General features: G+C 45.9%; 1 protein-coding gene across 1 annotated transcript in view; it reads left to right on the top strand.

The window, feature by feature from the left end:
- The first annotated feature begins 9841 nt into the window (after positions 1-9841).
- Positions 9842-26668, top strand: part of CMTM8 (CKLF like MARVEL transmembrane domain containing 8) — a 93373-nt gene continuing 76546 nt past the window's right edge. The window contains exon 1 of the mRNA XM_066350428.1: positions 9842-10632. Within this exon, the coding sequence (XP_066206525.1) occupies positions 10486-10632 (147 nt within the window). The 5' untranslated portion in view covers positions 9842-10485. The remainder of the gene's footprint in view (positions 10633-26668) is intronic.

The raw sequence follows: 26668 nt of genomic DNA, 5'->3' as shown, positions 1-26668 counted from the left end.
CTGGTTCTGAAAAGCATAGAGCCCATTAAGGCTGTCCTCCTGCTCCTTCTCCGGCAGCCCCTACCTCTGAGTGTGCCAGAAAAATCCAACAGGCTTTTCTGGTTACAGATTCACCACATCAAAGGGTGGGGGGAGGAGCCGGAATACAATTTGTCATCCAGTAATAAGCCTGATGCTAGTGAGACTTCACTGTATGCCAAGGAGGCTGTGCTACCCAGGCTCTGAGCCTGGCCCCTAACAACCAAAGCAAGCATGTGCTGAGACCAAAGGAAGAGTTACTTACCTTTGAGCGAAGTGGAGCTCAATATGGGAATTAAGCAACAAATAAACAAGGGGGTGATTGTTGGCATTATAGTCAAGCAAGTAGAGCATCAGCCTGGCATGTGGATGTCCCAGGTTTGATTCCTGGATCGGGCACACAGGTGAAACGACCATCTGTTTTTCCACTCCTCCTTCTATCCCTTCTCTCTCTCTATTCTCTCTTTTCCTCCCACAGCCATGGCTCGGTTGGAGCAAGTTGGCCCCGGGTGCTAAGAATGACTCCATGGCCTTTCTTCAGGTGCTAAAATAGCTCAGTTGTCAAGCAATGGAGCAATGGTCCCAGATGGGCAGAGCATCACCCCATAGGGGACTTGCCAGGTGGATCCCGGTCAGGGTGCATGCGGGAGTCTGTCTCTCTACCTCCCCGCTTCTCACTTAAGAAAAATTAAAAATTAAAAAACAACAACAACAACAGAGAGTCAGGCAAGGCCTGACCTATGGTGGTGCAGTGGATAAAGCATCAACCTGAAACGCTGAAGTCACAGGTTCGAAACCCTGGTCTTGCCTGGTCAAGGCACATATAATGATTTCTGCTTCTCCCCTCTTCTCTCTTTTTTCCCCCCTCTAAAATAAATAATAAAAAAAAGACAAGCAATATAATTTCCCAAGCAACCCAATATTATATTTTATCTTTCAATTTTTTTGTCAGCAACTCTTCAAGAACACATACTTAAATGCATCTTTTTGTACAAATTAGGTGTTTTATTGGTGCTTCTTGGTGATGACTCTGGATAAAGATCCGAGTCCCTTTTACATTTCTCAGCTCCATCCTCTCTCCCCAGTCAAATGCATCTATAAAAAACCCCTCTAATTAATTCCTTCTAAAGCAAAAGTACTTGGTAAGCACATATCCGCTCCTTAAATTGCTTGCTTACTAGAATCTTCCGGTGAGACACATAACGGATACAATTACCCTGTCTTTCAGCTCTGCTATGTTTTCTTGGGCGCCTCCAGTTGGTTTTGGAGAACTCTTGGCACGTCTTTGGGTGTAGTCGGCCTGGCCTCGGAAGGACAGGCCTTTGCTCAACCAGTACGTTGGGCAGAGCAAGTGAGTGCTTAATTAACACTAATGAATAAAAGGTGTTGGCACTCGGGCCCTCAAATGCACCTCTGTTTCAAATTGTTATAAGAACCTGGAATTTTTTCAGTCCTACAAATAAAGCCGGTAAGTTTTGGCCTGTGGAACCTCGACAAGTTACCATGAACAAACAAGGGGTATTTTTTAGCAGCATTGCCTTCCGATTTCCCACCACTGCGTGGATCTGCGGGGAAGGGGGGCGGTCTCCTATAAGCTCCGCCCATCTCCTCTCTGAAACCAGTGTCCGTGTTGCTTGGGCCTCGAGCTCAGATACAGTCCATGCATGGGTTTCCGTCTGCTTGTGATTTATGTCATCTGCTTCCTTGTCTGAACACGCAAGAAGCGGTGCAGCAAACCTGTCCGTCCTCGACAAACTTGTTATTTGCCACTCTGCAGCCTGGCATGGGGGTCCACTAAGCCGCCCTACAGGGGAAAGTTCATGGGTACCTTCCCCCACCTCCCAGTCCTCTTATTGGCCTTTAATTTTGTAGCATATTATATATATATCATTAATTTAATTTTCTACTGGCTTGTAAACGTAATTGCTGGAAAAAGTAAAATGTACGCAAACCAAGAGAGCCTCAAGTATGTGATCCTGGCTTTATGCAACCCACTAAAAAAAGTATGCATATGTAAATACAGACACACACACACACCTGCACCTCTCCATGTCTCCATACCTACTCCATGACAGGAGTAGGTATGATACAACAACCTCAAGCTTCCTAAACGCTCACTGATGGGATTTCTCCATGCCTTCCCCTTTGCCACACACAGTGTAATAAGTGTTTCTGAACCACATGGGGAAGGAGCGGCGAGCGCCCACTGTCTTCTATGCTGGAAGGCGAGGGAGGCTGAAATTCCCTCTAGCCCCATCTCTCAGCGAACTCACTGGGCCGGTGGTTCCTCATTGGAGGGATTGTATTCCTCCTCCAGAAATTTCATCCTCTGTCGGCTTACCTATCTGCTTAGTTAACTCTGAATGGCCCCTGAAAGCAGTTTCCATGTCTTCTCCTAGAGCAGGGGTCCCCAAACTACGGCCCACGGGCCACATGCGGCCCCCTGAGGCCATTTATCCGGCCCCCACCGCACTTCCAGAAGGGGCACCTCTTTCATTGGTGGTCAGTGAGAGGAGCATAGTTCCCATTGAAATACTGGTCAGTTTATTGATTTAAATTTACTTGTTCTTTATTTTAAATGTTATATTTGCTCCCGTTTTGTTTTTTTACTTTAAAATAAGATATGTGCAGTGTGCATAGGGATTTGTTCATAGTTTTTTTTATAGTCCGGCCCTCCAATGGTCTGAGGGACAGTGAACTGGCCCCCTGTGTAAAAAGTTTGGGGACCCCTGTCCTAGAGGAAATGTCCCTGGGCCTCCATGGCCCCCCTCCCCCTGTGTGGGCTGACCCTGGGCCCACCCCTGGCCTGGCAGGGAATCCCACCCATCACTGATTTACTGGTCTCTCCCCCACACTCTCAACAGACTCATGAACAGAAGGGACAGTATCTCACTGAGCAGTTCACTGCAGGAGTGCATCGCACATTGTAGGTATTACTTGATTCCTGAGCCAGTGAACACAGCTAAGAACCTTGTGGAGGGGGGACCCATCTTTCTCATTGAGATCAAGACTCCTAAGATTTTTTTAAAAATCAGTGACTTGATGGAATTGTTTAGAGTTAAACCATTTGCTTGGCCCCAAATAGGCCAATAATAAATGTTACTATTTAGTTATTATTTTTGTTGATATTATTATTATTATTATAACTTCCAAGAACCCTTACTTGTAAAGAAGCTGATTCTCTATTTTCCCAGCCTTCCTCGTGCTTGGCTCAGAAAACCCTCTTCTGCCCCCTTCAGTACCATGTCGTTCAGTTCACATTTTACTCCGGGCTCTCCTCAGTGCTTCCTCCTGCTACTCTGCCCTGCAGTCACACTCTCCACCTCAACTCTGGGTCCTCCCAGGCAGCTGGAGGGCCAGCAAGGGAAGCCGGGTCTCAGGGGTCTTGAGAGGGGAGGGAGAAGAGGGCTTTTCCCTTTGCCTGAATCCGAGGGTGCCAACTGATGGTTCTCAGATATGTTTTGTTGTGCCCACAAAGGTGGCACATACAGTGCTTTTAAAGAATGGACATTAGGTGGCAATATTTAAAGATCAGTATTCCTGGCAATGCCAGGCCCCAGTTCTTACACAGTAACAATCAGGTGAAGCAGAAAACCAACAGGCCCTTTGAAGCATTAGTGCTCTTGCTCACCGCATTCCCCACCACTCCTGATTACATCCTTCATGACTTGAGTTTGAATGTTGGGGGCTGATTTCATTGCATTCCTCAGTTCTCAGATGTTGCTTTACGATAAGAGGAAAATAAAATGCTTCTGGTCACTGAGTGTCAAACTAAAGCAGAAATATGAAGGTATAATCCAGGAGGTCTTATATTTCAAGAAAAACGAGAGCAAATGTCCTCTTTTGTGTCAGGGAAGACCTTTCTACAAAGTTAAAATTGAAGCCTGAGTGTTTCTGGTTCAGAAGACTATAACTCAAGGAGCCATTCTGCAACAAATCTAGCCTGATTCAATTACTTGTCTTACCTTATCTGTCTAACCCTAGAGGATTTAAGACCTCTGGTCAAATTGATAGAACTTTCTAGAAATCAAACAAATCCCCAACCCAGAGGTAACATTGATAAATAAATCTGGGCCCCATCTCCACCTATTTTCAAATTGAAGAGACCAGTGTGACTGGCAGCTTTCAGGACTGGAGTGGCAAGAGAACAAGAACATTTTTACTTCTCAGCCAAGTTCCCGCTTTCCCACAGGACACATCCTTAATAACAGAAGGGGTGGCGGGACATTGTGGGGATGATGAATCACCAAACCAAGTGTGCCTGGAGACTCTAAACTACAATGGAATTTGAGAACTCTATTTTTAATAACTATTTTTTATTTTCTTAACTTTTTGAAATAATGTCGGACTAACAAAAAAGAATTGTAAACATTGCTGATCAGAATGTAAACTGGTACAGCCATTATGAAAGAAAGTATGGTGGTTCCTCAAAAAATGAAGAATAGTAGAGCATCGGTCTGGCATGTGGATGTCCTGGGTTTGCTTCCCAGTCAGGGTACACAGGAGAAGCACTTATCTGCTTCTCCACTCTTCCCCTCTCGCTTTTCTCTCTCTCTCTTCCTCTCCTGCAGCCGTGGCTCAATTGGAGTGAGTTGGCCCCGGACACTGAGGATGACTCCGTGGCTTCTCTCTCAGGTGCTGGAATGGCTTGGTTGCCAATCCACAGAGCAGCGGCCAGATGGGCAGAGCATCGCCTGGTAGGGGGCTTGCTGGATGGATCCCGGTCGTGGCGCATGTGGGAGTCTGTCTCTGCCTCCCTGCCTCTCACTTAATAAAAAAAGAAAAGAAAAATTCAACTGAGTACATTTGAAGATCTAATTGGCTCTATTAAGCGAATTTATGAATTGATCAGAATACCATCTAGCAACTAGAAAGGTGCTCAGAAGCAAGGTAAGAAAGGGAAGCTTTTTTTTTTTTTCTGAAGCTGGAAACGGTGAGAGACAGTCAGACAGACTCCTGCATGCGCCTGACCGGGATCCACCCGGCACGCCCACCAGGCCACCAGGGGCGACGCTCTGCCCACCAGGGGGAGATGCTCTGCCGCAACTAGAGCCACTCTAGCGCCTGGGGCAGAGGCCAAGGAGCCATCCCCAGCGCCCGGGCGTCTTTGCTCCAATGGAGCCTTGGCTGCGGGAGGGGAAGAGAGAGACAGAGAGGAAGGAGGGGTGGGGGTGGAGAAGCAAATGGGCGCTTCTCCTATGTGCCCTGGCCGGGAATCGAACCCGGGTCCCCCGCACGCCAGGCCGACGCTCTACCGCTGAGCCAACCAGCCAGGGCCAAAAGGGAAACTTTTTATAGGCAGAAAGACAGTGGTTCAGGAAAGTTAAAAAAAAAAAGTGGATTATTTCAGCAAAACCACTTTTCCTTACAGCAGGGGGTTTTATCAGGCAGATTATTTCACTAGTGCTGCCCAGGAAATTCCAGACTGATTGGTTTAAAATTCCACTCCTGGGAGAAGCTCTAATTGCAATTAAATTAGGAATTAAGTCTTGGTGAGACTTAGCAAGAGTGATTCCATTTTGGGTCTGTTGTTTCTTTTTAAAAGAGCTTAATTAAATCTCTTAATTTTGGTCTATCTGATCTTTCTTCATAATTAAATTCAGGTTGTTCATTTTGGTAAGAATACCAGAGAAGGGATATTGTATCTTCCTCAATGCATCATAGCAGGAGGTATATGATGTCTGGTGATTTTTTTTTTTTTTAGAGATAGAGAGAAATAGACAGGAACGGAGAGAGATGAGAAACATCAATCATCAGTTTTTCGTTGCGACACCTTAGTTGTTCATTGATTGCTTTCTCATATGTGCCTTGACCATGGGCCTTCAGCAGACCGAGTAACCCCTTGCTCAAGCCAGCAACCTTGGTCCAAGCTGGTGAGCTCTGCTCAAACCAGATGAGCCCATGCTCAAGCTGGCGACTTCGGGGTCTCGAACCTGGGTCCTCCAAATCCTAGTCTGATGCTCTATCCACTGCGCCACCGCCTGGTCAGGCATGTCTGGTGATTTTAACTTTGTTGTCTGGCGGTGGCTCCCAAGTTTCTCCACTGCAAAGTTACTTATGAATTAAGAAGGGAAAACAGTATCTTCTGGGGATTTATCTCATTCTCTGAAATGAGATAAATACCTCTTTTCTCATTCATAATTTCACCCACTAATTCTAAGGTCCCTTGATGAGTCTTGCCTGAAACAATCCTAATTCATTTTAAACTAGAATAATAACGAAGAGAAACGTGATAGGTTAATTTATGAACAGTGTTTCATAAATGAGAATGTCCCTTAATCTTCTCTTTCTCAGATAGCAGGTGGAAGTCACAAGGTGTCCACTTATGTCATTGAATTATTTATGATCCCTGGGTCCCTAGTGAATGGCCTGGGTTCCATGCCCCCCCTCCCCCCGAGAATGCTATTTGTCATAACTTTTGCTTATTGGGTAATATGCCTTGTGGAAACCATATTTCAGTCTGTATAAACCCTCAAGCCTACGCCGCACACATCACCCTCATTCCACACAAACAGATCTTAGATTTCTCTGTGTCTATTTGAACATGACCTGCTCATTCTGGCCCTTGTGGTGTCACTTGGGTTGTTCCTGTAAGCTGTGGTGAGGTCCCATCTTCCCGCCCGCTTCTCTAATTTTACCAGTTATATAGTTTCCACAAGTCTCAGCTCAAAGCTCTGTTCTGCATGAAGGCTTTTATGGGAGGGCAGAGTCTAGCTTTTCTTCCTTTGATATGTTTCTGCACTTAACATTAAAGTCTGGGTCTCAGCACTCCCCCAAGGTCTACTTTTTCTTCCTTTGCTATTTTTCTGCACGTAACAGTCAAGATGGGAAAATTAAAAAAAAAAAAAAAAAAAAAAAAAAAAAAAGATGCATCATTCCCCAAGAAATAGTCAAGAAAGGTGCATAAAATTAATGAATTCTAAAGAAAAGAGCAAGCTTTCTGGAAATCATAGAAAAAGTGGCTTTTGAAATGGGCCTTGAACGATGCCGAATCTGAGCTGTGGGTGAAGGTAGGAGGCTTTCTAGAATGAAAGAGTTGGTTCTGGGCATTAAGGGGTCATGCCTACAGAGACACGTGACAATGTATATATAATACTTGCGGCTGGCCTAGAAAGCATCCTAGACTGGTTGGGTAAAGGCTGGGAGAGACTCAACCACTTTATACAGGCTTTTACACTGTGTTGAGTGGGATGTTTGCCCAGATTTGAGCCTGGGGTTTCAGGACAATAATTCTTGCAGGAAGTTGTGTGTGTGTGTATGTGGGGTGGGTGTGTGTGGGGGGATTGGATAAATGTCATTGGAGGAATGGACACCAGTCAGGAGTGTTCCAGACAGAAGATGAACCTCTGAATTCTGGCAGTAGTTGGACAAGAGCGGGCAACTGGTCAACCCCTGTCCTGCTGCTTCTCTGTAGTTCTGAAATCTAAGAAGCCGAAAACCAAGAGCTTCTGCTCTGCCCATCCAGAGGAGGTTTCTGTTCTAGGCTGTCCTGGTCCCTGGCTTTGGCCGAGAGAATGTAGCAGAAACGATGCCATGCAGCTTTCAAGACTGGGCCTTAGGAGAGCTGCAGCTTCTGCTCTTGCCCCTCTAGGGAGCCAGTTACCTTGTAGAAGTACAACTACCCTGAGCCCACCACGCTGTAAGGAAGCCTACACTTCGTGGAAAGAGAGACAGGCGAGTTGGGAGTACTGACGCGCCAGAATGTGAGTGGAGCATTTTCTAGGCCTGCCCACTGGAAAGCAGCTGAGTGAACGACTCCAACCCACACCGCACGCGGCAGAAGAGCTGCCTGCGAACCCTGCCCAAATTCCTCAGCCACGGATTCATGAACAGATAAGATGGTTGTCATTTTACATCACTAATGTCTGAGGAGCGTTTACTACATGGAAACAGATAACTCAAACACACTTAATGGCATTCTCATATTTTCATGGCAGAAAAATCCGTGTATCCGACTAAAGGGCCCAGACCTAGACCTTCCCGAGGGGGTGGTATAGTCTAGGCTAAATGCACATTTTACCTTCTCAAAGAGAAAAAGCCGGATTTTTATTTTATTTATTCATTTTAGAGAGGAGAGAGAGGGAGAGAGAGAGACAGAGAGAGAGAGAGAGAGAGAGAGAGGAGAGACAGAGAGAGAGAAGGAGGGGAGGAGCTGGAAGCATTAACTCCCATATGTGCCTTGACCAGGCAAGCCCAGGGTTTCGAACCGGAGACCTCAGCATTTCCAGGTTGACGCTTTATCCACTGCGCCACCACAGGTCAGGCAAAAAAAAGCCGGATTTTGAAATCCATCTGGCTACAAGTGGTGTTTGTTGTTGTTATTGTTGTTGTTGAGAAGGAACTGTCCTTTGTATAATATTACAGAAATAGAGTTGTCTTGAGTTCCTTCCTGTCTTCCTGCATTCCCTAAACGTCATGAATGATGCCATTGACTCCTCAAGCCATTTCATGTGTGTATCTCCTTTTTCCCAGCTACACTATCAGTTTCTCTCAGCCAGGCATGTATCAGTCTCCTGAAGAGCTCATTCAAACACAGCTTCCTGGGCTCTGCCCTCAGAGTTTCTGACTCAGTGGGTCTAAAGAGGATCTCCAGAAATTGCATTTCTGACAATCCCTAGGGGATGCTGACGCCGCTGGTCCAGGGGCCACACTTGAAAACCACTCCTCCAGGCGGACTGCTGTTTTAATTTCAGTTGTACCTGTCCACCACCACAATGTGCTTAGCGAATGATCATTCATAGTTTCCCTAAATCTTTATCTTTGTAATACTTTTTGAAGCTTTAACTTTTACTCTTGAGGTCCTCTGGGTTAGGCCCTACCTAGACTTAGAAGAAACTAAATCCTCATTTTATCAGACTGCAGTTTTTTGCTTTCTTCTCAGTTCAGCTGATAGGATATTGTGGATAAAATGTCCCTTCTGGCCTCTTTTTACACCTGTCACGGAATAGCTCAGAGGGAATGCTTTCGCTACGACCCAAAGTAATCTTCTATTTGTGACCAAGGATCATTTCCGTTCTTTTTGGTGGTTTCCAAATAAAATTACTCTCTTGCCATCCTTTCAGGCAAGAAAGGAGAGAACACCCAGAACGTGCTTTTTGGTGAGAGGTCCATCTATAAAAGCCTGCATTTTACGCATGAAGCCCAGAGAGGTGGAGCCACTTGCTCATGGTCATATACAGTTGAGAAAAGCCAGTGCCCAGGTGATGGAGCTCGGGTCGAACTCAGGAGCCATCACCTGGCTTCCACGGATCCCCACGACAAAGCGACCAAGTGCTTCCTGAAGCCCTGACCCTGTGCTGCGTTCACCCCACAGCACGGTCTCTCCATGCGGAGGAGAGACCCTGCTTGATCCGCTGAATGAAACGGCTTGGCTGCCCTCTGCATTTTGGCGTGCACAGGCACGTATATATACTGAACACAAAAGCACAGCCCATGCGTCATAAACTTCGCTTTCACCCCCAACACCTTCCAAACATACTCTTCCGAGAGTGACGGGAAGAGTCACACTGATCCATCTAGACCAGGGACCCAAGTGCTCACCCCCCACCCCCATCACCGGGCCAGGAGACGTCGCCTCGGCTCCACCGAGCCCCGCGACAGAGCCACTGCGTGCGCCCGGAGGCGTCTGGCCCTTCAAGCCCAGCGATTAAGTTTGTTCCTCACATTGTTCCCAACAGGAGGGGCAGGAAATAAGGCCGGGCTGCGGTGGCGGCCACAGCGGGCGGGGGAGAAGCTCGGGCCGTCTCCTGGGCAGTCCTGGCGGCCTCGCATCGATCTCGGGTCTAAGGTCCGGCCGGGTCAGAGTTCCCGCCGCCCTCTCTCGCGTGCGCGTCACCACCCCACCCCCGGCCTCGGTCGCGGCTCAGAGGCTCGTTCCTGGAGGCCTGGGTGTCCCCGAGGGGCCCCGAAGCCCAGGCCGCCGTCAGGTGGAAGGAGACAGGTCAGCGGTGGCTGCCCGCCCGGGGGAGGCGGAGCCTCTCCGAGGCCGGGGCCGGGCAGAGGGGCCGCAAGCGGCCGAGACCCCGCGCCCCCTCCTTCCCGCGACCCTGGGCACGACCCGGCGCCCTCTGCGCCGCACCGTCCGCGGCAACAGGTGAAGAGGCGGCCGGCCGCGGCGCCTCGGCGGGACGGTCCCTCCCCTGCGCGCCCGGCGCCCGCCCCTCTCCACGCCCCCTCCCCTCCTCCCGGCCTCCGCCGCCCGCCTCGGCCGCCCGGCGGCCTCCCCTGCTCGGGCTCCTTCTCCTCCGCTCGGGCCGATCGCCGCCCGAGAGCCCGCACGCCGCGGAGCGGGGCGCCGCACACTCGCGGGACACGCGCCGCCGCCGGGCCGGCCCCCGCTCGGCGCCCCGCGCGCCCCCCGCCCGCGCCGGCCGCGCTCCCCTCCCCCTCGCCGGGGTCCCGGGGCTCAAGGCCGACCGGACGCGCTGGGGGTCCCCGAAGAGGGGCCAGCCCCGCCGAGGCGCGACGATGGAGGAGCCGCCGCGCGCCCGCCCGCACACCGTCACCACCACCGCCAGCTCCTTCGCGGAGAACTTCTCCACCAGCAGCAGCAGCTTCGCCTACGACCGGGAATTCCTCCGCACCCTGCCCGGGCTCCTCATCGTGGCGGAGATCGTGAGTGCCGGGGGCGGGGCGGCGGGCGCGGGGGTGGGGGGGCCTGCGCGTGCTCCTCGGCCCGCAGCCGGCTGCGGTGCGCACAGCCGCTGCGAAGGAACTCGTTTTGCTCAGCCTCGCCTTCTTCCCCAAGTGTGAAGCTCGGAGACCACCTCTCTGAACGAGGTCCAGTCATCTTGGGGAAGGGGCTTGTGACCCTCAGGATGCCTGTTGGGGGAGACACCCAACTTGGTGGGCCCTGTGGGTGATCCTGGCATATCCTGGGAGCAGGATGCTTGCTGGGCAAGGGCTTGATGTTAATGAGTGGCACGGATACCTGGTGCCGCCCTTACCTGATCTCCACGTGGTTGGCCTCCTCCCTAAAGCAAACTTTCCAAAGATCAGGGGAGAGGAGAGGATGGATCCTTTTCCTAATTATCTCCCTGCTTATAAAATTGAGCTGAGTCAGAAAATGTTTAGTGAATAAACTCTGAGGGCCTCAACTTCTGAGGAACAAAGGGTCTCCTGCTTGGTGCTGTGGCACGTCCTGGCACAGGCTTAGAACACTCCCGGGTAGGAGGCCGGGCATATATATGATATATTCATTCTCCTTTTCATGGGAGGTCACGGAGGCTGAAGGGTCAAGTGATTTCCTGCGAGGTCCCAGCCAGTCCCTCATGGCTGAAAAAGGACTGGGTCCCTGTTAACAGCTAGTGGTGGCCACTGTTTATTCAGTCTTCACCATGTGGCAGGGTCTCCACGAACTCTTCTGCCCTCATGTAATCCGCACAACAACCCTGCCCTGTGAAGGGGGCTTCAGTTATTATCCAGTTTTGCATATGAAGAAACTGGGGCACAGGCAGGGGAAGGAAGACCCACCTGGAGATGGAGGAGCTGAAATTCAAACCTAAGCCTGACTGTGGCCAGAACCCTACTCTTAACAGCATCCCATCCGGCATCTAACCAGTGCTCCTTCCGCCGTGTGTTACATACTTTCCTTTTACACATTTGGGACTGAAAATCTAGTGTGTATGGGGGAAGAGAGTGGGAGCCACGGAGGTGCAGAAGTGACAAGACTCCGAGAAACACCTTCAGCAAAACCTGTGGACATCAGATAGCTGACTTGCCCCTCCATTGTCTCAGCCCCACCCCGGATCTACTGAGAAAAACCGAGGTAGCTCCAGTGCACTTAACGTTTGAGAAGTGTTAGTTTAGCCCATCCCCCACCCCCTTCCCTCGGCTGGTATTGAAGGACGGGGGAAGACCCAATGAAAAGCTTAAGGGATTGGAATCACCTTGCAGGGCCTGGCTTATAGGAATTCAACAAATATTTACTGTGCGAATGAAGGAGTTGGCAGACTCCCTTGCTCTGTGGGAGCAAACAGAAGCTAAAATGACCTAGATGGGGCATCTGCCCTGGGGTGGATTTTGACCAGGCATAAAGTAAAATGCCTCTTATTTTTACAATTTCCCATCAATATGCTCTTGTTTCACACTTTTTCAGAAAATAGAAAAGTAAAGGAAGGAAACATATGTGGCCCACAATCCCATTACTAGAAATAACGACTGTTGATATTGGCCGATATCCTTTCAGATTTCAATAATATTTTTGCAAAAGGTGGGAAAAGATGTAAGAAAAATTGCCCTTATTGCTACTATAGCTGAGATTTTATTTTTGACAGAACTATATATGCAGGTGGTCAGAGTAAAAAAGTCCTGTAGGCAGAAATGTTTCCCGCAGCATCTTCATACCCAAAAGTACGCGCCTTCAACTCGCTTAGAGCTCTAAATGATGTGTTATAATGCTGTTTCTTGCCATATATATATATATTTAAATTTATTTATTTTTATTTTATATATTCATTTTAGAGTAGAGAGGGAGAGAGAGAGAGAGAGAGAGAGAGAAAGGGGGAAGGAGCAGGAAGCATCAACTCATATGGGCCTTGACCAGACAAGTGTATGGTTTCAAACCCGTGACCTCAGCATTCCAGGTTGACGGTTTATCCGCTGCGCCACCACAGGTCAGGCTGTATATATTTTTTTTTATTGTAGGCGTTATCCATTAGTTACCCGCTCTGAAAGATGAAGCTTTAGCTGTCTGGACCCCCATTACTCACATACCCTCCTGTCTCTCACTATATTTTGGGTTCAGTCAATAACAAAGATTGACCTTAGGACACTGAGCCGCTGAGTAGTCTCTGAGCACTTTTTCATTCCTGCCCAATTTCTTGTTTTTTTTTTTTTTTTTTAATTTTTAAAAATTATGTTTTCTACTTTTTATTTCTCTAGATATATAGTCACTAATTTTACCTTAATTGTCTAAATCACTTCTTAGGAAAAATGACAGACATTCTGAGACAAAACTGAGAGTTATTCTATCAGGGTCATACTCATGAGCAACCCTCCTTGGGGGCTTCTGGCCTGCTGCCACCTGGCCTGCTCCTCTAAGGTGGCCTGGGGCCTCCTGCACCATCACCCATCACCCCAAGATTCTCTTCCTCCCTCTCCTGGGTTGGGTCCCCTGCTTCCCACAGCAGTGTCCTCCCTGCCTTGCCTTCTCTTGTTGGGGGAGGGGTTGGTGGTCCGCAACCTGTAGTAGTTTCCTAAGAAAGGATGCATGTATAAATTGAGATGTACATCTTTCAAAATGTCTTGATTCGACTGTTACACACAGTTCGTAGCTTGGGTAAAGACTCTTAGATTGGAAATTGGTTTCCTTCCGAATTTTTAAAGTATTCTTCTGTTGTCTTCTAATTATTCTGTTTCTTTTTCAAATATTTATTTTAATTTTTTTAATTTTTATAAGAGAGTTTGTTTGAGCCAAAACTGACAACACTTGCCAGGAATGATCTCAAATGCCTTATTCATTCCAATTTGTGATCTTTTTTTCCCCCCCTGGAAGCCTATAGAATCTTCTTTCTTCTGTAATATCACAGCCACATGCTTTCATGTGGGTCTGTCTTCTTCCATTGTACTGGGGACCTGGTGTGTTCTTCAATCAGGAAAACTTATGTATCTCTTTAAGGAGATTTTTAAAATTTTTATCTTGACAGTTTCTCAGGTTTCTTTTTTTCTGAAATTCTCTTGATAAGTTTTTTTTTCTCCTAAGCATCTATTTCCTTATAATTTTTTTTTCATGGACTAAAGATCTTCTGTATTCACTTACCTTACCATGAGCATTTTTCAGGGTCTGGGATCTCTCACTTTTTTTTTTTAATTATTATTATTTTTTTTGTATTTTTCTGAAGCTGGAAACGGGGAGAGATAGTCAGACAGACTCCCGCATGCGCCCGACCAGGATCCACCTGGCACGCCCACCAGGGGGCGACGCTCTGCCCACCAGGGGCGATGCTCTGCCCCTCCGGGGCGTTGCTCTGCCATGACCAGAGCCACTCTAGCGCCTGGGGCAGAGGCCAAGGAGCCATCCCCAGCGCCCAGGCCATCTTTGCTCCAATAGAGCCTTGGCTGCGGAAGGGGAAGAGAGAGACAGAGAGGAAGGAGGGGGAGTGGGGGTGGAGAAGCAAATGGGCGCTTCTCCTGTGTGCCCTGGCCGGGAATCGAACCCGGGTCCCCCGCACACCAGGCCGACGCTCTACCGCTGAGCCAACCGGCCAGGGCTGTGATCTCTCACATTTTGATTGCCTCGGTTTTCCATTTTAAAATGCATGTTCCTAGATTTTACGATTATAGCCAGTGCCATCGCAGTCTTCCTTGTCTGGCCCTCTCTCCACATTTTTCCAGTGATTTTTATGAGGAAAAGTTCCTTACAGTAGAAGTATTGTATCAAAGGGTGTACAAATTTAAGTGTTTGGTTATTTATTCTGAAATTATCTTTCTCCGAAGTTGTACTGGTTTAAACTGTCATCAGTAGTGTGAGTCTATGAATTAAAAACATCTTTTTTTTTTAGATAGAAGAACTCTTAAAATTAAAAATGTTAACGATCATCTTAAACGATATACTATTTTACTGAGTCTAAAATATTTTTTTTGTTCATAGTTTGATGTCTGAATCTGGGTGTAGCTTATACTGGATGGTTTCTTGGATGTAATAAAATACAGTATCACTGATTCTTTAACTGGGTAAAGACTGTTAGATTGGAAATTGTTTTCCTTCCGAAAGGTTTCAGATTATTGCTATCCCAGTCCCCCTCCCCCAAGAATGTTACTTTTCTGCCTTGAAAAAAAAAATACCGAGACAAAAAGTTACTAAGAACCTGACTTCCTGCTTGAACCTGGGGGAAATGAAATAATAGAGAACCAAACACAATGTTTCCCCAGATTTGTTGTCAAAGTCACTTCCCTGGTTTCTCACTGAGGGTGGGGGCCGTAAGTGGTAGTAGCTACTAAAACACTCTAGGCTGTGCCAATGTAACATCATGTTGAGACCAAATTGTAGTTGTTTCCTTTTTAAAAAAAATTTTTATAGCAAACTAAAAGCAATAGAGCACTTGACCTGTGATTTGTAGGATGCTGTGATCTCGTAAGGATCCTAAGCACCTCAAGAATAAGAGGGATTTGTCAGAAGCTGAGTTAGTTGTGCCCTTCCTGTTTTGGTGACTTCCAGATGAACTAGAGTATTCATATAATAATGTTAGGTCATCTTTCATTTACTTAGACTATCATGAGCAAACTTATTTGGGGAAGGACAAATCGGGTTTACTGAGAGCTAGGCTCTAAATAACTCTATTCCTGTTGAGTTCTTTTTTTAAAATGGGGAGCGCAGGTTCCATTTCACACACACACACACACACACACACACACACACACACACACACAACACCTAGTCTTTGTAGAAAAATTAGAAAAATGTGGGTAAGAAAAAAAATGTAATTCTAGCCCTCATAGTGGTCTCTAACAGGTGTGGTACAGCCCCAGGTCTGGGAGTGGGTGGGTTTTGTTTTTTTAAACAATTTTTAATTTTAATTTTTTTTATTACAGAGACAGAGAGTGAGTCAGAGAGAGGGATAAAGAGGGACAGATAGACAGGAACAGAGAGAGAGAGATGAGAAGCATCAATCATTAGTTTTTCGTTGCGACACCTTAGTTGTTCATTGATTGCTTTCTCATATGTGCTTTGACCATGGCCTTCAGCAGATGGAGTAACCCCTTGCTCCAGCCAGCGAACTTAGGTTGAAGCTGGTGAGCTTTTGCTCAAACCAGATGAGCCCGCACTCAAGCTGGCAACCTTGGGGTCTCGAATCTGGGTCCTCGGCATCCCAGTTCTACGCTCTATCCACTGCGCCACTGCCTGGTCAGGCTGGTTTGGTTTTTTAATGGTAATTGTAATGTCTTGAGTTTCCACTGGTGTTTAGTACCCTGGGGGCCAGGTATGTAAATATCCTAAAGTCTCCATCAATGAAGAATTGCTTCACCAGTTGCCAACAGTTCCATAGTTAAGGACCTCTGAGCAAACCCGTTTACCTCTTTTAATAAACCATTCCAGAATTTCTCAAGTGGTTATATATACTGCTCACAAAAATTAGGGGATATTTCAAAATGAATATGAAGCAATAAAAAAAGAAGCATTTGATTTTTTTTTTTTTTATTAAACAAGAACATCAGAAAAGCAAACGACAAGTCAGAGGAAGTTGTTCGATTATGCAAAGGACTATCTGCAAGTTCCCTGATCCCCTAATTTTTGTGAGCAGTGTATTATCTGTAATTTTTAAATGCAGTCCCTTATAAACTATTTTTTGTTTACTACTGTGGCCATCTGTGCTGGACACCTTCCATTTGTCCCTCAGCCCATTCTCCACCCTGAAGGCACACAGCCATGTGCTGTCTCAAGGGCTTCCCTCTGCTGTCCCATTGGCTTCCTCCGGAGTGTCACCTGCAGGAAGCTGTAGGGTGAGGGAGAGCAGATTCTGGGTATCCCTTCCCCAGGGTTCCTCCCTGTGGCCCCCCATGGAAGGCGGATGCCTGGCAGCCCTCTCCACACAACCGTTTCCCCTGACTCTGGTGACTCCTTTCCCAGGTGCCGGTGCTGCCAGGCACTGCGCTATCACTGGTGGTTTTCCAGCACCCTGCTCTATAAGTAGCACCTTTATTAAGCTCCACTCACATTACCCTATCTGAATGTGCCCAGTTTCCTGCTGAGACCTGTTTAATTACCTTTACTAATCAATGATTAATTTCTTATAATATACTTAATAGCCACATAGTATGCCATAAATATCCAGGCTTCCCCTCTTCACTTTCTGTTTCTTTCTTTGCTTTAGCAATGTTGTAATAAACAATTTTTTTTTTGTATTTTTCCCAAGTGAGAAGTGGTGAGGAGACAGACAGACAGACTCCTGCATGCACCTGACCGGGACCCTCCCGGCATGCCCACCAGGGGGCGATGCTCTGCCCCTCTGGGCCATTGCTCCACTGCAACCGTAGCCATTCTAGCGTCTGAGGTGGAGGCCATGGAGCCATCCTCAGTGCCCGGGGCTAGCTTTGCTCCAATGGAGCCTTAGCTGCAGGAGGGGAAGAGAGAGAGACAGAGAGGAAGGAGAGAAGGAAGGGTGGAGAAGCAGATGGGTGCTTCTCCTGTGTGCCCTGGCCAGGAATCAAACCCAGGACTTCCACATGCCAGGCCAATGCTCTACCGCTTAGCCAACCGGCCAGGGCTAAACATCTTGAAACTAAATCTTTGAGGATGTTCTTTATTGTCCTCTAAGGATGAGTACTTAGAATTGAATAAAAGGTATATGAATATTCTTTAAACTCAAGTTTATTGAGGCATACTGTAAAATTCACTCTTTATAGTGTAAAATTCTGTGAGTTTTGGCATATGCATTTTTTAATGCAGAGGTAGGGAGAGAGAGAGAGAGAGAGACAAGAACATCAATCTGTTCCTGTATGTATCCTGACCAGGGATCAAACTGGCAATCTCTGTGCTTTGAGATGATGCTCTAACCAACTGAGCCATCTGGCCAGGGTATTGGCATATGTGTTTTGTTTTGTTTTTTTACAGAGACAGAGAGAGAGTCAGAGAGAGGGATAGGTAGGGACAGACAGACAGGAACGGAGAGAGATGAGAAGCATCAATCATCAGTTTTTTGTTGCGATACCTTAGTTGTTCATTGATGGCTTTCTAATATGTGGCTTGACCGTGGGGCTACAGCAGACCGAGTAACCACTTTCTCAAGCCAACGACCTTGGGTCCAAGCTGGTGAGCTTTTGCTCAAACCAGATGAGGCCACGCTCAAGCTGGCAACCTCGGGGTCTCGAACCTGGGTCCTCGGCATCCCAGTTCGACGCTCTATCTGCTGCACCACCGCCTGGTCAGGTGGCATATGCATTTTTTAAAAATACGTTTCTTCTTTCTATTCTTCCTCCTCTTCCTATCCTTCCTCTCCTCCTCCTCCTGTTTCTCTTTTCCAAGTGAGAGGAAGGGAGATAGAGAGACAGGCTCCCACATGCGCCCAGCCTGGGATCCACCCAGCAACCTCTGTCTAGGGCCAATGTTCTGCCCCTCTGGGGCCATACTCCCAACCGGGCTATTTTTAGTGCCTGAGGCAGAGGCTTTACAGAGCCATCCTCAGTGGCAGGGGCCAATGTGCTGAAACCAATTGAGCTATGACTGTGGGAGGAGAACAGAGAGAGAGATGGAGAGGGAAGGGGGAGTGGGAGGGATGTAGAAGTAGATAGTCACTTCTCCTGTGTGTCCTGACTGGGAATCAAACCTGGGACATCCACTTGCCAGTCCCATGCTCTACCACTGAACCAACCAGCCAGGACCTAAAATATATATATTTTAAATTAATTTATTGATTTTAGAAGAAAGAGAGAGAGAAAAACATTGATTTGTTGTCCCACTTATGCATGCATTCATTGGTTGATTCTTATATGTGCCCTGACTGGGGGTCCAACCTACAACCTTGCTATATGAGGACCAGCTGAGGACAACACTCTAACTAGCTGAGCTACCCAACCAGGCAGCATGTGCATTTTTTTAAAACAGCTTTATTGAGATATCATTCATATAATAAAGTTGATCGTTTTAGCCATGGCCAGGTAGCTCAGCAGATAAAGCGCCGGCTCAGCACAGTGCGGTCATAGGTTCGTTCAGGTCAGGGCATGTGTGAGAAGCAATCAGTGAGTATACAACGAAATGGAACAAATAAGTGAGATGATGATTTGATGCCTCTCTCTCTCTCTCTCTCTCTCCCTTCCTCCTCTCTTCTTTCCCCCCTCTCTCTCTCAAAGCAATGGGGAAATTTTTTTTTAACTTTAAAAACATTGATTTTTTTAAAAGTGTACAATCCAGGGGTTTTTAGGACTTTTACAGAATTGTACAACTATCAACACTACCTAAGTTTTAAAAGAAACCCTCTATTTTGTAGCAGTCCCTCTACATTCTTTCCTTCCCTTAGCCCTTGGTACCCACTAATCTGCCTTCTGTCTCTATGAATTTATTATTCTGGACATTTTACATACATGCAATCCTACCATGTATGGCCCTTTCTGTCTGGCTTCTTTCACTTAGCATGATGTTTTCAGGGGTCATCCATGCTGTAGAATGTTTCAGCACTTCATTTATTTTATTACCAAATATCCCTTTGTATATTATACATAACATTTTGTTTATCTGTTAATCAGTTGATGGATATTTGGGTTGTTTCTACATCATCACTATTATGAATAACGCTGCTGTGAACCTTCACATACAAAATTTTGTGTGGGCATATGTTTTCAATCCTCTTGGGCATTTACCTAGGAATGAAATGGCAGGGTCGTGTGGTAACTCCTTGGTTAATATTTTGAGGCACTGCTAGACTGTTTCCGAGGTGGCTAAACTACATTACAATCTCAACAACAACATGAGAGTTCCAATTTTTCTGTGTCCTCGCTAAAATTTGTTATTTTCTGTTTTCTTGATCTTTGCCATCCTATAGGGTATGAAGTGGTTTCTCATTGTGGCTTTGGTTTGTGTTTCTGTAATGACTGACTGATGATAGTCAGCAATTAATTCTTCATGTACTTTTGGTCATTTGTATATTCTCTTTGGAGAAATGTCTATTCAAATCCTTTGCCATTTAAAAAATTACATTGATTTCCTTTATTGTTGAGTTGTAAGAGTTCTTTACATAGGCTGGGTACAAGTCCCATTTGCAAATTTTGTTTTCCATTTCTATGGGCTCTTAATTTGATGAATTCCAATTTATGTATCTTTTCTGTTGTTTGTTTTAGGGGTATATCTAAGAAGCTTTTGCCTAACCTAAGGTCACAAAGTTGTATTTCTGTGTTTTCTCCCAAAAGTTGTATAGTTTTATGTCTTACCTTTAAGTCAGTGATTTATTTGGAGTTCATTTTTGTATATAGTGTGAGGTCGGGGTTTAAATTCATTCCTTTCCATATGGATATATAATTATCCTAGCACTATTTGTTGGAAAGACTATTTTTCTCCCATTGTATTGTTTTGGCATACTTGTCAAAAATCAAATAACCTGAAATGTTAGGTTTTACTTCTGGATTCTCAGTTCTATTCCATTGATATACGTCTACACTGTATTGATTATAACTTTGTAGAAGGTTTTGAAATTAGAAGTGTGAGTTCACCAAATTTTTTAAAAATTGTTTTGGCTATGTAAAGTCCCTTGCATTTCCATCTGAATTTTACTACCAGTTTGCCATTTTTTGCTAAAAAGGGCAGCTGGGGTTTCAATAGATTGTGTCAAATCTGTAGATCAATTTGGGAATTGTCATCATAACAAAATTAATTCGTGAACATGGATGTCTTTCCTTTTATTTAGATCTTCTCTAATTTCTTTCAACAGTATTTTATAGTTTCCAGCATACATGTCTGACATTTGTTTTGCTAATTTTATTCCTAATCATTTTATTTTTTTTGTTTGTTTGTTTTTTGTATATTTCTGAAGTTGGAAACCGGGAGGCAGACAGACTCCCGCATGCGCCCGACTGGGATCCACCCGGCATGCCCACCAGGGGGCGATGCTCTCTGCCCATCTGGGGTGTCGCTCTGTTGCAACCAGAGCCATTCTAGCACCTGAGGCAGAGGCCACAGAGCCATCCTCAGTGCCCAGGCAAACTTTGCTTCAATGGAGCCTTGGCTGCAGGAGGGGAAGAGAGAGACAGAGAGGAAGGAGAGGGGGAGGGGCGGAGAAGCAGATGGGCGCTTCTCCTGTGTGCCCTGGCCGGGAATTGAACCCGGGACTCCTGCACGCCAGGCCGATGCTCTACCACTGAGCCAACTGGCCAGGGCTTATTCTTTTTAATGCCATCACAAGTTGAATAATTTTTCTATTTCATTTTTGGGTTGTTCATTGCTAGATCATAGAAATCCAATTGAGTTCTGTATCTTTGATCTTATAGCCTATAACTTTGCTGACCTCATTTATTAGTGTTTACAGGGTTTTGTGTGTGTGTGTGTGTATGTGGCTTGGCATATATGTTTTTAAAGCTTTTGATGTTAATTGTCAAGTTGTAGAGAAAGGTTTGTACAAATTTGCATTCCCTCTAATGGTGTTTCAGTGTGTAACAAGGTATTTTTCTGCAAACAGTCAAACTTTCTTTTAATATTTGTTGGATTTATTGCAGTGGGAGATATACAAAATAATAAAAGCCAGGTTGCCATAGGCACCCACTAGTAAGAAAGAATATCAGCCAATATTTGAAGGAGATCTGGACTTGCGAAAAATGGCAAATTGTTTTTATTTGCAGTTCTGTGATTATAGAAGTTGAATATATTTTTAAATTTAATTTATTGGGGTGACATAGGTTGGTATGCTATGAACATACTTTTGGTAACCACCTATTTTTTTCCTCTGCCCATTTGAAAAATGAGGTTCTTTCTTTTCTTTGAAAAATATTTTAAAGATATAAAGGGAGAGAAAACTTGAATGAGAATTACCTCCCAGGAGGGAAATAAGTTTGGTTTGGGCAATGTGTTAGAATAGAGATGGTCCTGTTTTAGCTCCTTATGTTTTAAACATAAAAACAATTTGTGTTTTCCTAATAAGAATGTATTTATGCACCGATGTAATTAAAGAAGCTTACAGCAGAGTAATGTGTTCATTGTAAAAACAAATTTCAAATATAGTGAAAACAGAAAGTCTCTGATAATTACCCTCTTTCCTCCATGCTCTCCTCATCTACCCCCCTGCCCTGATGTACTAACCATTCACATTTCTCCAGTTTTTGTTTTGTTTTGTTTTTTTTGTATTTTTCTGAAGTTGGAAACGGGGAGGCAGTCAGACAGACTCCCGCATGCGCCCGACCAGGATCCACCTGGCATGCCCACCAGGGGGCGATGATCTGCCCATCTGGGGTGTCACTCTGTTGCGACCAGAGCCATTCTAGCTCCTGAGGCAGAGGCCATGGAGCCATCCTCAGCGTCTGGGCCAACTCTGCTCCAATGGAGCCTTGGCTGCAGGAGGGGAAGAGAGAGACAGAGAGCAAGGAGAGGGGGAAGGATGGAGAAGCAGATGGGCGCTTCTCCTGTGTGCCCTGGCCAGGAATCGAACCCGGGACTCCTGCACGCCAGGCCGACGCTCTACCACTAAGCCAACCAGCCATGGCCCAGACAGTTTTTTGAACATGTGCAAATATACACATATATATATAAGACACACAAATACATGAAAATTATATATATTGTGCAGTTTTTTTCATTAATACTATCTTGATATTTTTCCATATTTTTTTGTTCACCTATATGTTTCCTTTATATTAAGGGTATTAATTTTCTCATCTATCATTTGTTATTAGCATCATTCATGACATTTTTTTCATTAAAATAAGTTTTTAATTTGCATGAAATCTAAATTGTTAGCCTTATGGAGTTTCCTCCACTCCAGACACTAAAAATAGCTCAGTTGCGAGTGGCCCCAGATGGACAGAACATTGGGCCCCAGAGGGGGACTAAAGGATAGATCCCTGTCAGGGCACATGCGGGAGTCTGTCTATCTCCCCTATTCTCACTTAAAAAAAAAAACCAAAACTACTGAGATATAATTCACATATTATGTAGTTCATCCCTATAAAGCATACAATTGAGTGGCTTTTATTCTTTTTTCTTTTTTTTTTTCTCTTTTTTGAAGCTGGAAACAGGGAGAGACAGTCAGACAGACTCCCGCATGCGCCCGACCGGGATCCACCCGGCACGCCCACCATGGGGCGACGCTCTGCCCACCAGGGGGCGATGCTCTGCCCATCCTGGGTGTCGCCATGTTGCAACCAGAGCCACTCCAGCGCCTGAGGCAGAGGCCACAGAGCCATCCCCAGCGCCCGGGCCATCCTTGCTCCAATGGAGCCTTGGCTGCGGGAGGGGAAGAGAGAGACAGAGAGGAAAGCGCGGCGGAGGGGTGGAGAAGCAAATGGGTGCTTCTCCTGTGTGCCCTGGCTGGGAATCGAACCCGGGTCCTCCGCACACTAGGCCGACGCTCTACCGCTGAGCCAACCGGCCAGGGCCTTGAGTGGCTTTTAGAATATTTACAGAGTTGTGCAACCACCACCAAAATCAATTGTAGAACATTTTCATCAAGCCCCAAGGTGGTTAGCGGTCCTTTATTTCCACACAACCTCTCCCCTTTAGCCATAGGCAACAGCTAGTCTACATTCTGTCTCTATAAAATTTGCATATTGTAGACATTTCCTATAAATGGAATCCTATAATATGTGGTCTTTTGTGTCTGGCTTCTTTTACTTAGGATAATGTTTCCAAGGTTCATCCATTTTGTAGCATGTATCAGTACTTTTTTATTGCCGAATCATTTATGGCAATAAAAAAATAATGTGGCCATACCACATTTTATCTATCCATTCAGGAGTTTATGGACATTTGGGTTGTTTCCACCTTTTAGCTATTGTTAATAATGCTGCTAAAGACTTTCATGTGCAAGTTTTTTTGTGTGGACATAAAATTTCATTTCTCTTGAACGTATTCCTAGGAGTGGAATTTCTGGATCATATTATAACCGTACAGTTAACCATTTGAGAAACTGCCAAACTGTTGTCCAGAGTCCGTGTACCATTTTACAATCTTTGAACCACTTTTTTTTTAAATGACTTCATTGGAATCATTTCTTGCCAACTGTCCTAAGCTTCTTACTCATGTTACTGAACAACTATTTAGACTTAACAACAAATTTTAATTTTCTTTTTTTTTTTTTTTGTATTTTTCTGAAGCTGGAAACGGGGAGAGACAGTCAGACAGACTCCCGCATGCACCCGACCGGGATCCACCCGGCACGCCCACCAGGGGGCGACGCTCTGCCCACCAGGGGGCGATGCTCTGTCGTGACCAGAGCCACTCTAGCGCCTGGGGCAGAGGCCAAGGAGCCATCCCCAGCGCCGGGCCATCTTTGCTCCAATGGAGCCTTGGCTGCGGGAGGGGAAGAGAGAGACAGAGAGGAAGGAGAGGGGGAGGGGTGGAGAAGCAGATGGGCGCTTCTCCTGTGTGCCCTGGCCGGGAATCGAACCTGGGACTTCTGCACGCCAGGCCGACGCTCTACCATTGAGCCAACCGGCCAGGGCCTAAATTTTAATTTTCTTGCACTATTATTTTGTGTCGTTGAATTTCTTGACTTACTTTTCAATGTCAAGGCACCTCCTTGACTAACTTTTAGGAAGGTTGTGAAGGTGGGTCCACTTTTTGAATCCTTGTGCATCTGGAAACCTGTTTCTTTTACCTTCATTTATTACTTTGAAGAATAAAAAAAAATTATAGGCCTTAAAATTCCTTTTCATTAATTCTTTGACTATATTGCTTTATTGTCTTCTAGCATCCAGTGCTGTTCAGGAGAGATCTGATGGTCAGATACAGCCTCAGATACACCCTAGATGAGCCTGTTAGGCTCAGCGCTCCAAGCCTCGTTCATTCATGATTGTGCATTCCTACCGACTTCGTTGCAGTGCGACCTTGCATGAACGACACCTTGCACGTTCTATTTACCCGTGAGAATGTAGAAAGATGGCATTGGTACTGTAGCAGAAAACTGTAGGTATAATGTTGTTTTCTATTGGGATGCAAAGGCTTGTGAAAGGCAGTTTTGCAACCATATACGATCATTATATTGGAGCATCAGGTTGATGTGGTTGAGAGTGAAAGATTATTAAGCCTCCACTTGGAGTTTCCTGAGTTCTGATAGGATCTCTTCCTGAGCAAGCAGAATGTCCCCACCACGGCCTGGGAGTAACTGGGAGGACCTGAAGGTCCTCTCTCAGGACAGCAGTAGCCTGATGTTCCGTGCTGAAAATATATGTCCTTTGCATTGGGTGGAGTAAACGGTAACCCTGTAATAGTGAAGTCATAGGGCTTGTTTTCACTAAGCTTCAAACGCGCTCCTCTCTGGGAATCAGGCTCTCACTTCCTCTTCAGTAATCAAAGGATTCTTTTTTTTTTTTTTTTCATTTTTCTGAAGCTGGAAACAGGGAGAGACAGTCAGACAGACTCCCGCATGCGCCCGACCGGGATCCACCCGGCACGCCCCCCATGGGGCGATGCTCTGCCCACCAGGGGGCGATGTTCTGCCCATCCTGGGGGTTGCCATGTTGCGACCAGAGCCACTCTAGTGCCTGAGGCAGAGGCCACAGAGCCATCCCCAGCGCCCGGGCCATCTTTGCTCCAATGGAGCCTCAGCTGCGGGAGGGGAAGAGAGAGACAGAGAGGAAAGCGCGGCGGAGGGGTGGAGAAGCAAATGGGCGCTTCTCCTGTGTGCCCTGGCCGGGAATCGAACCCGGGTCCTCCGCACGCTAGGCCGACGCTCTACCACTGAGCCAACTGGCCAGGGCCAAAGGATTCTTTTTTAATCACTTTACAAGCTTTTGGAATTTTCCCCCTCTTTGGAGATCTATAGAGATCATATAGTGCAGTGGTCCCCAACCTTTTTTGGGCCACGGACCGGTTTAATGTCAGAAAATATTTTCACAGACTGGCCTTTAGGGTGGGACGGATAAATGGATCACGTGACCAAGACAAGCGTCAAGAGTGAGTCTTAGACGGATGTAACAGAGGGAATCTGGTTATTTTTTAAAAATAAAACATCGTTCAGACTTAAATATAAATAAAACGGAAATAATGTAAGTTATTTATTCTTTCTCTACGGACCAGTACCAAATGGCCCATGGACCGGTACTGGGGTTTAGGGACCACTGATACAGTGTATCACTATGTGTCTAGAAGGTCATTCCTTAGTCATCCTTCTGGACATTCCTTGGGCCCTGTGAACTAATATTGAAATATCTGTCTTCAGCACAGGGAAATTTTTTAATATTTCCTGCACCTGTTCTTTCTGTTTTATCCTTCAGAAAAATCTTTATTCTAGCCAGAAGTTCCAGAAAAGACTAAGTTATCTTCAATGTCTCCCAACTTTTCTTTTATTCTTTCCTTTTCTTTGTTTTTCCACAGAATTCTAGGCAAATCATGCTGCTAGGCCAAAATCAGATTTCCATTTGAGTATGTTCTCTTCAACCCATCTGTTAATTTTTTTTTTTGCTTTAATAGTTTTCATCTTCAAGAGTTTGTCATTCCTTTTGCTTTGTAGCCTGATCACTTTTGTTTTTATTGAATCCCTAAGAATCTTGAGTATATTGAAGCTTTTCTTTGTTTACAGAGAGACCACTTCCACGTGTTGAGTCCTTTGCTTTCCAGTAGCTGTTTTTCTCACCGTTTGGTGATTTGTGATTGTTCATTTGTGATTGCAGATGAGCTTGCTACAGAGTGTTTGCTCCACCTAAGTGAGAATCCCTGAGCCCCTGGCAGTGAGTACAGGTGTTCATCACATGACCTGCATCTAGTGGCTTTCTTCAGAGGAAGGGTGATGTTCGTGTGCACTTTTGGGTAGTGTAGCTGTGTGGATTCTCCTCTGAGGGGGTGAACATAGCTCATTGAAGCATCTGAGAGTCTTGAAGCTTTACTTGGGGGCAGTGGAACGGATGGGGAGGGAATGATTAACTTGACAGCTTCTAAGCCCTTAAATTTATTCCTTAGTAGATTACCCTTGGCCCATTCCTTCTCTCTCTTCTCTGGTTACCTCTAATCTGTGGAGTTTTCTTAGGATCTGCTTGCACACTCACTTTTCGCTTGGTCCTATTTTCCTGAAGACCGGAA

This window comes from Saccopteryx leptura, chromosome 10, assembly GCF_036850995.1.
Source record: "Saccopteryx leptura isolate mSacLep1 chromosome 10, mSacLep1_pri_phased_curated, whole genome shotgun sequence".
NCBI lineage: Eukaryota > Metazoa > Chordata > Mammalia > Chiroptera > Emballonuridae > Saccopteryx > Saccopteryx leptura.
Note: the sequence above shows the minus strand (reverse complement) of the source record. Positions and strands in the feature narration are given on the sequence as shown.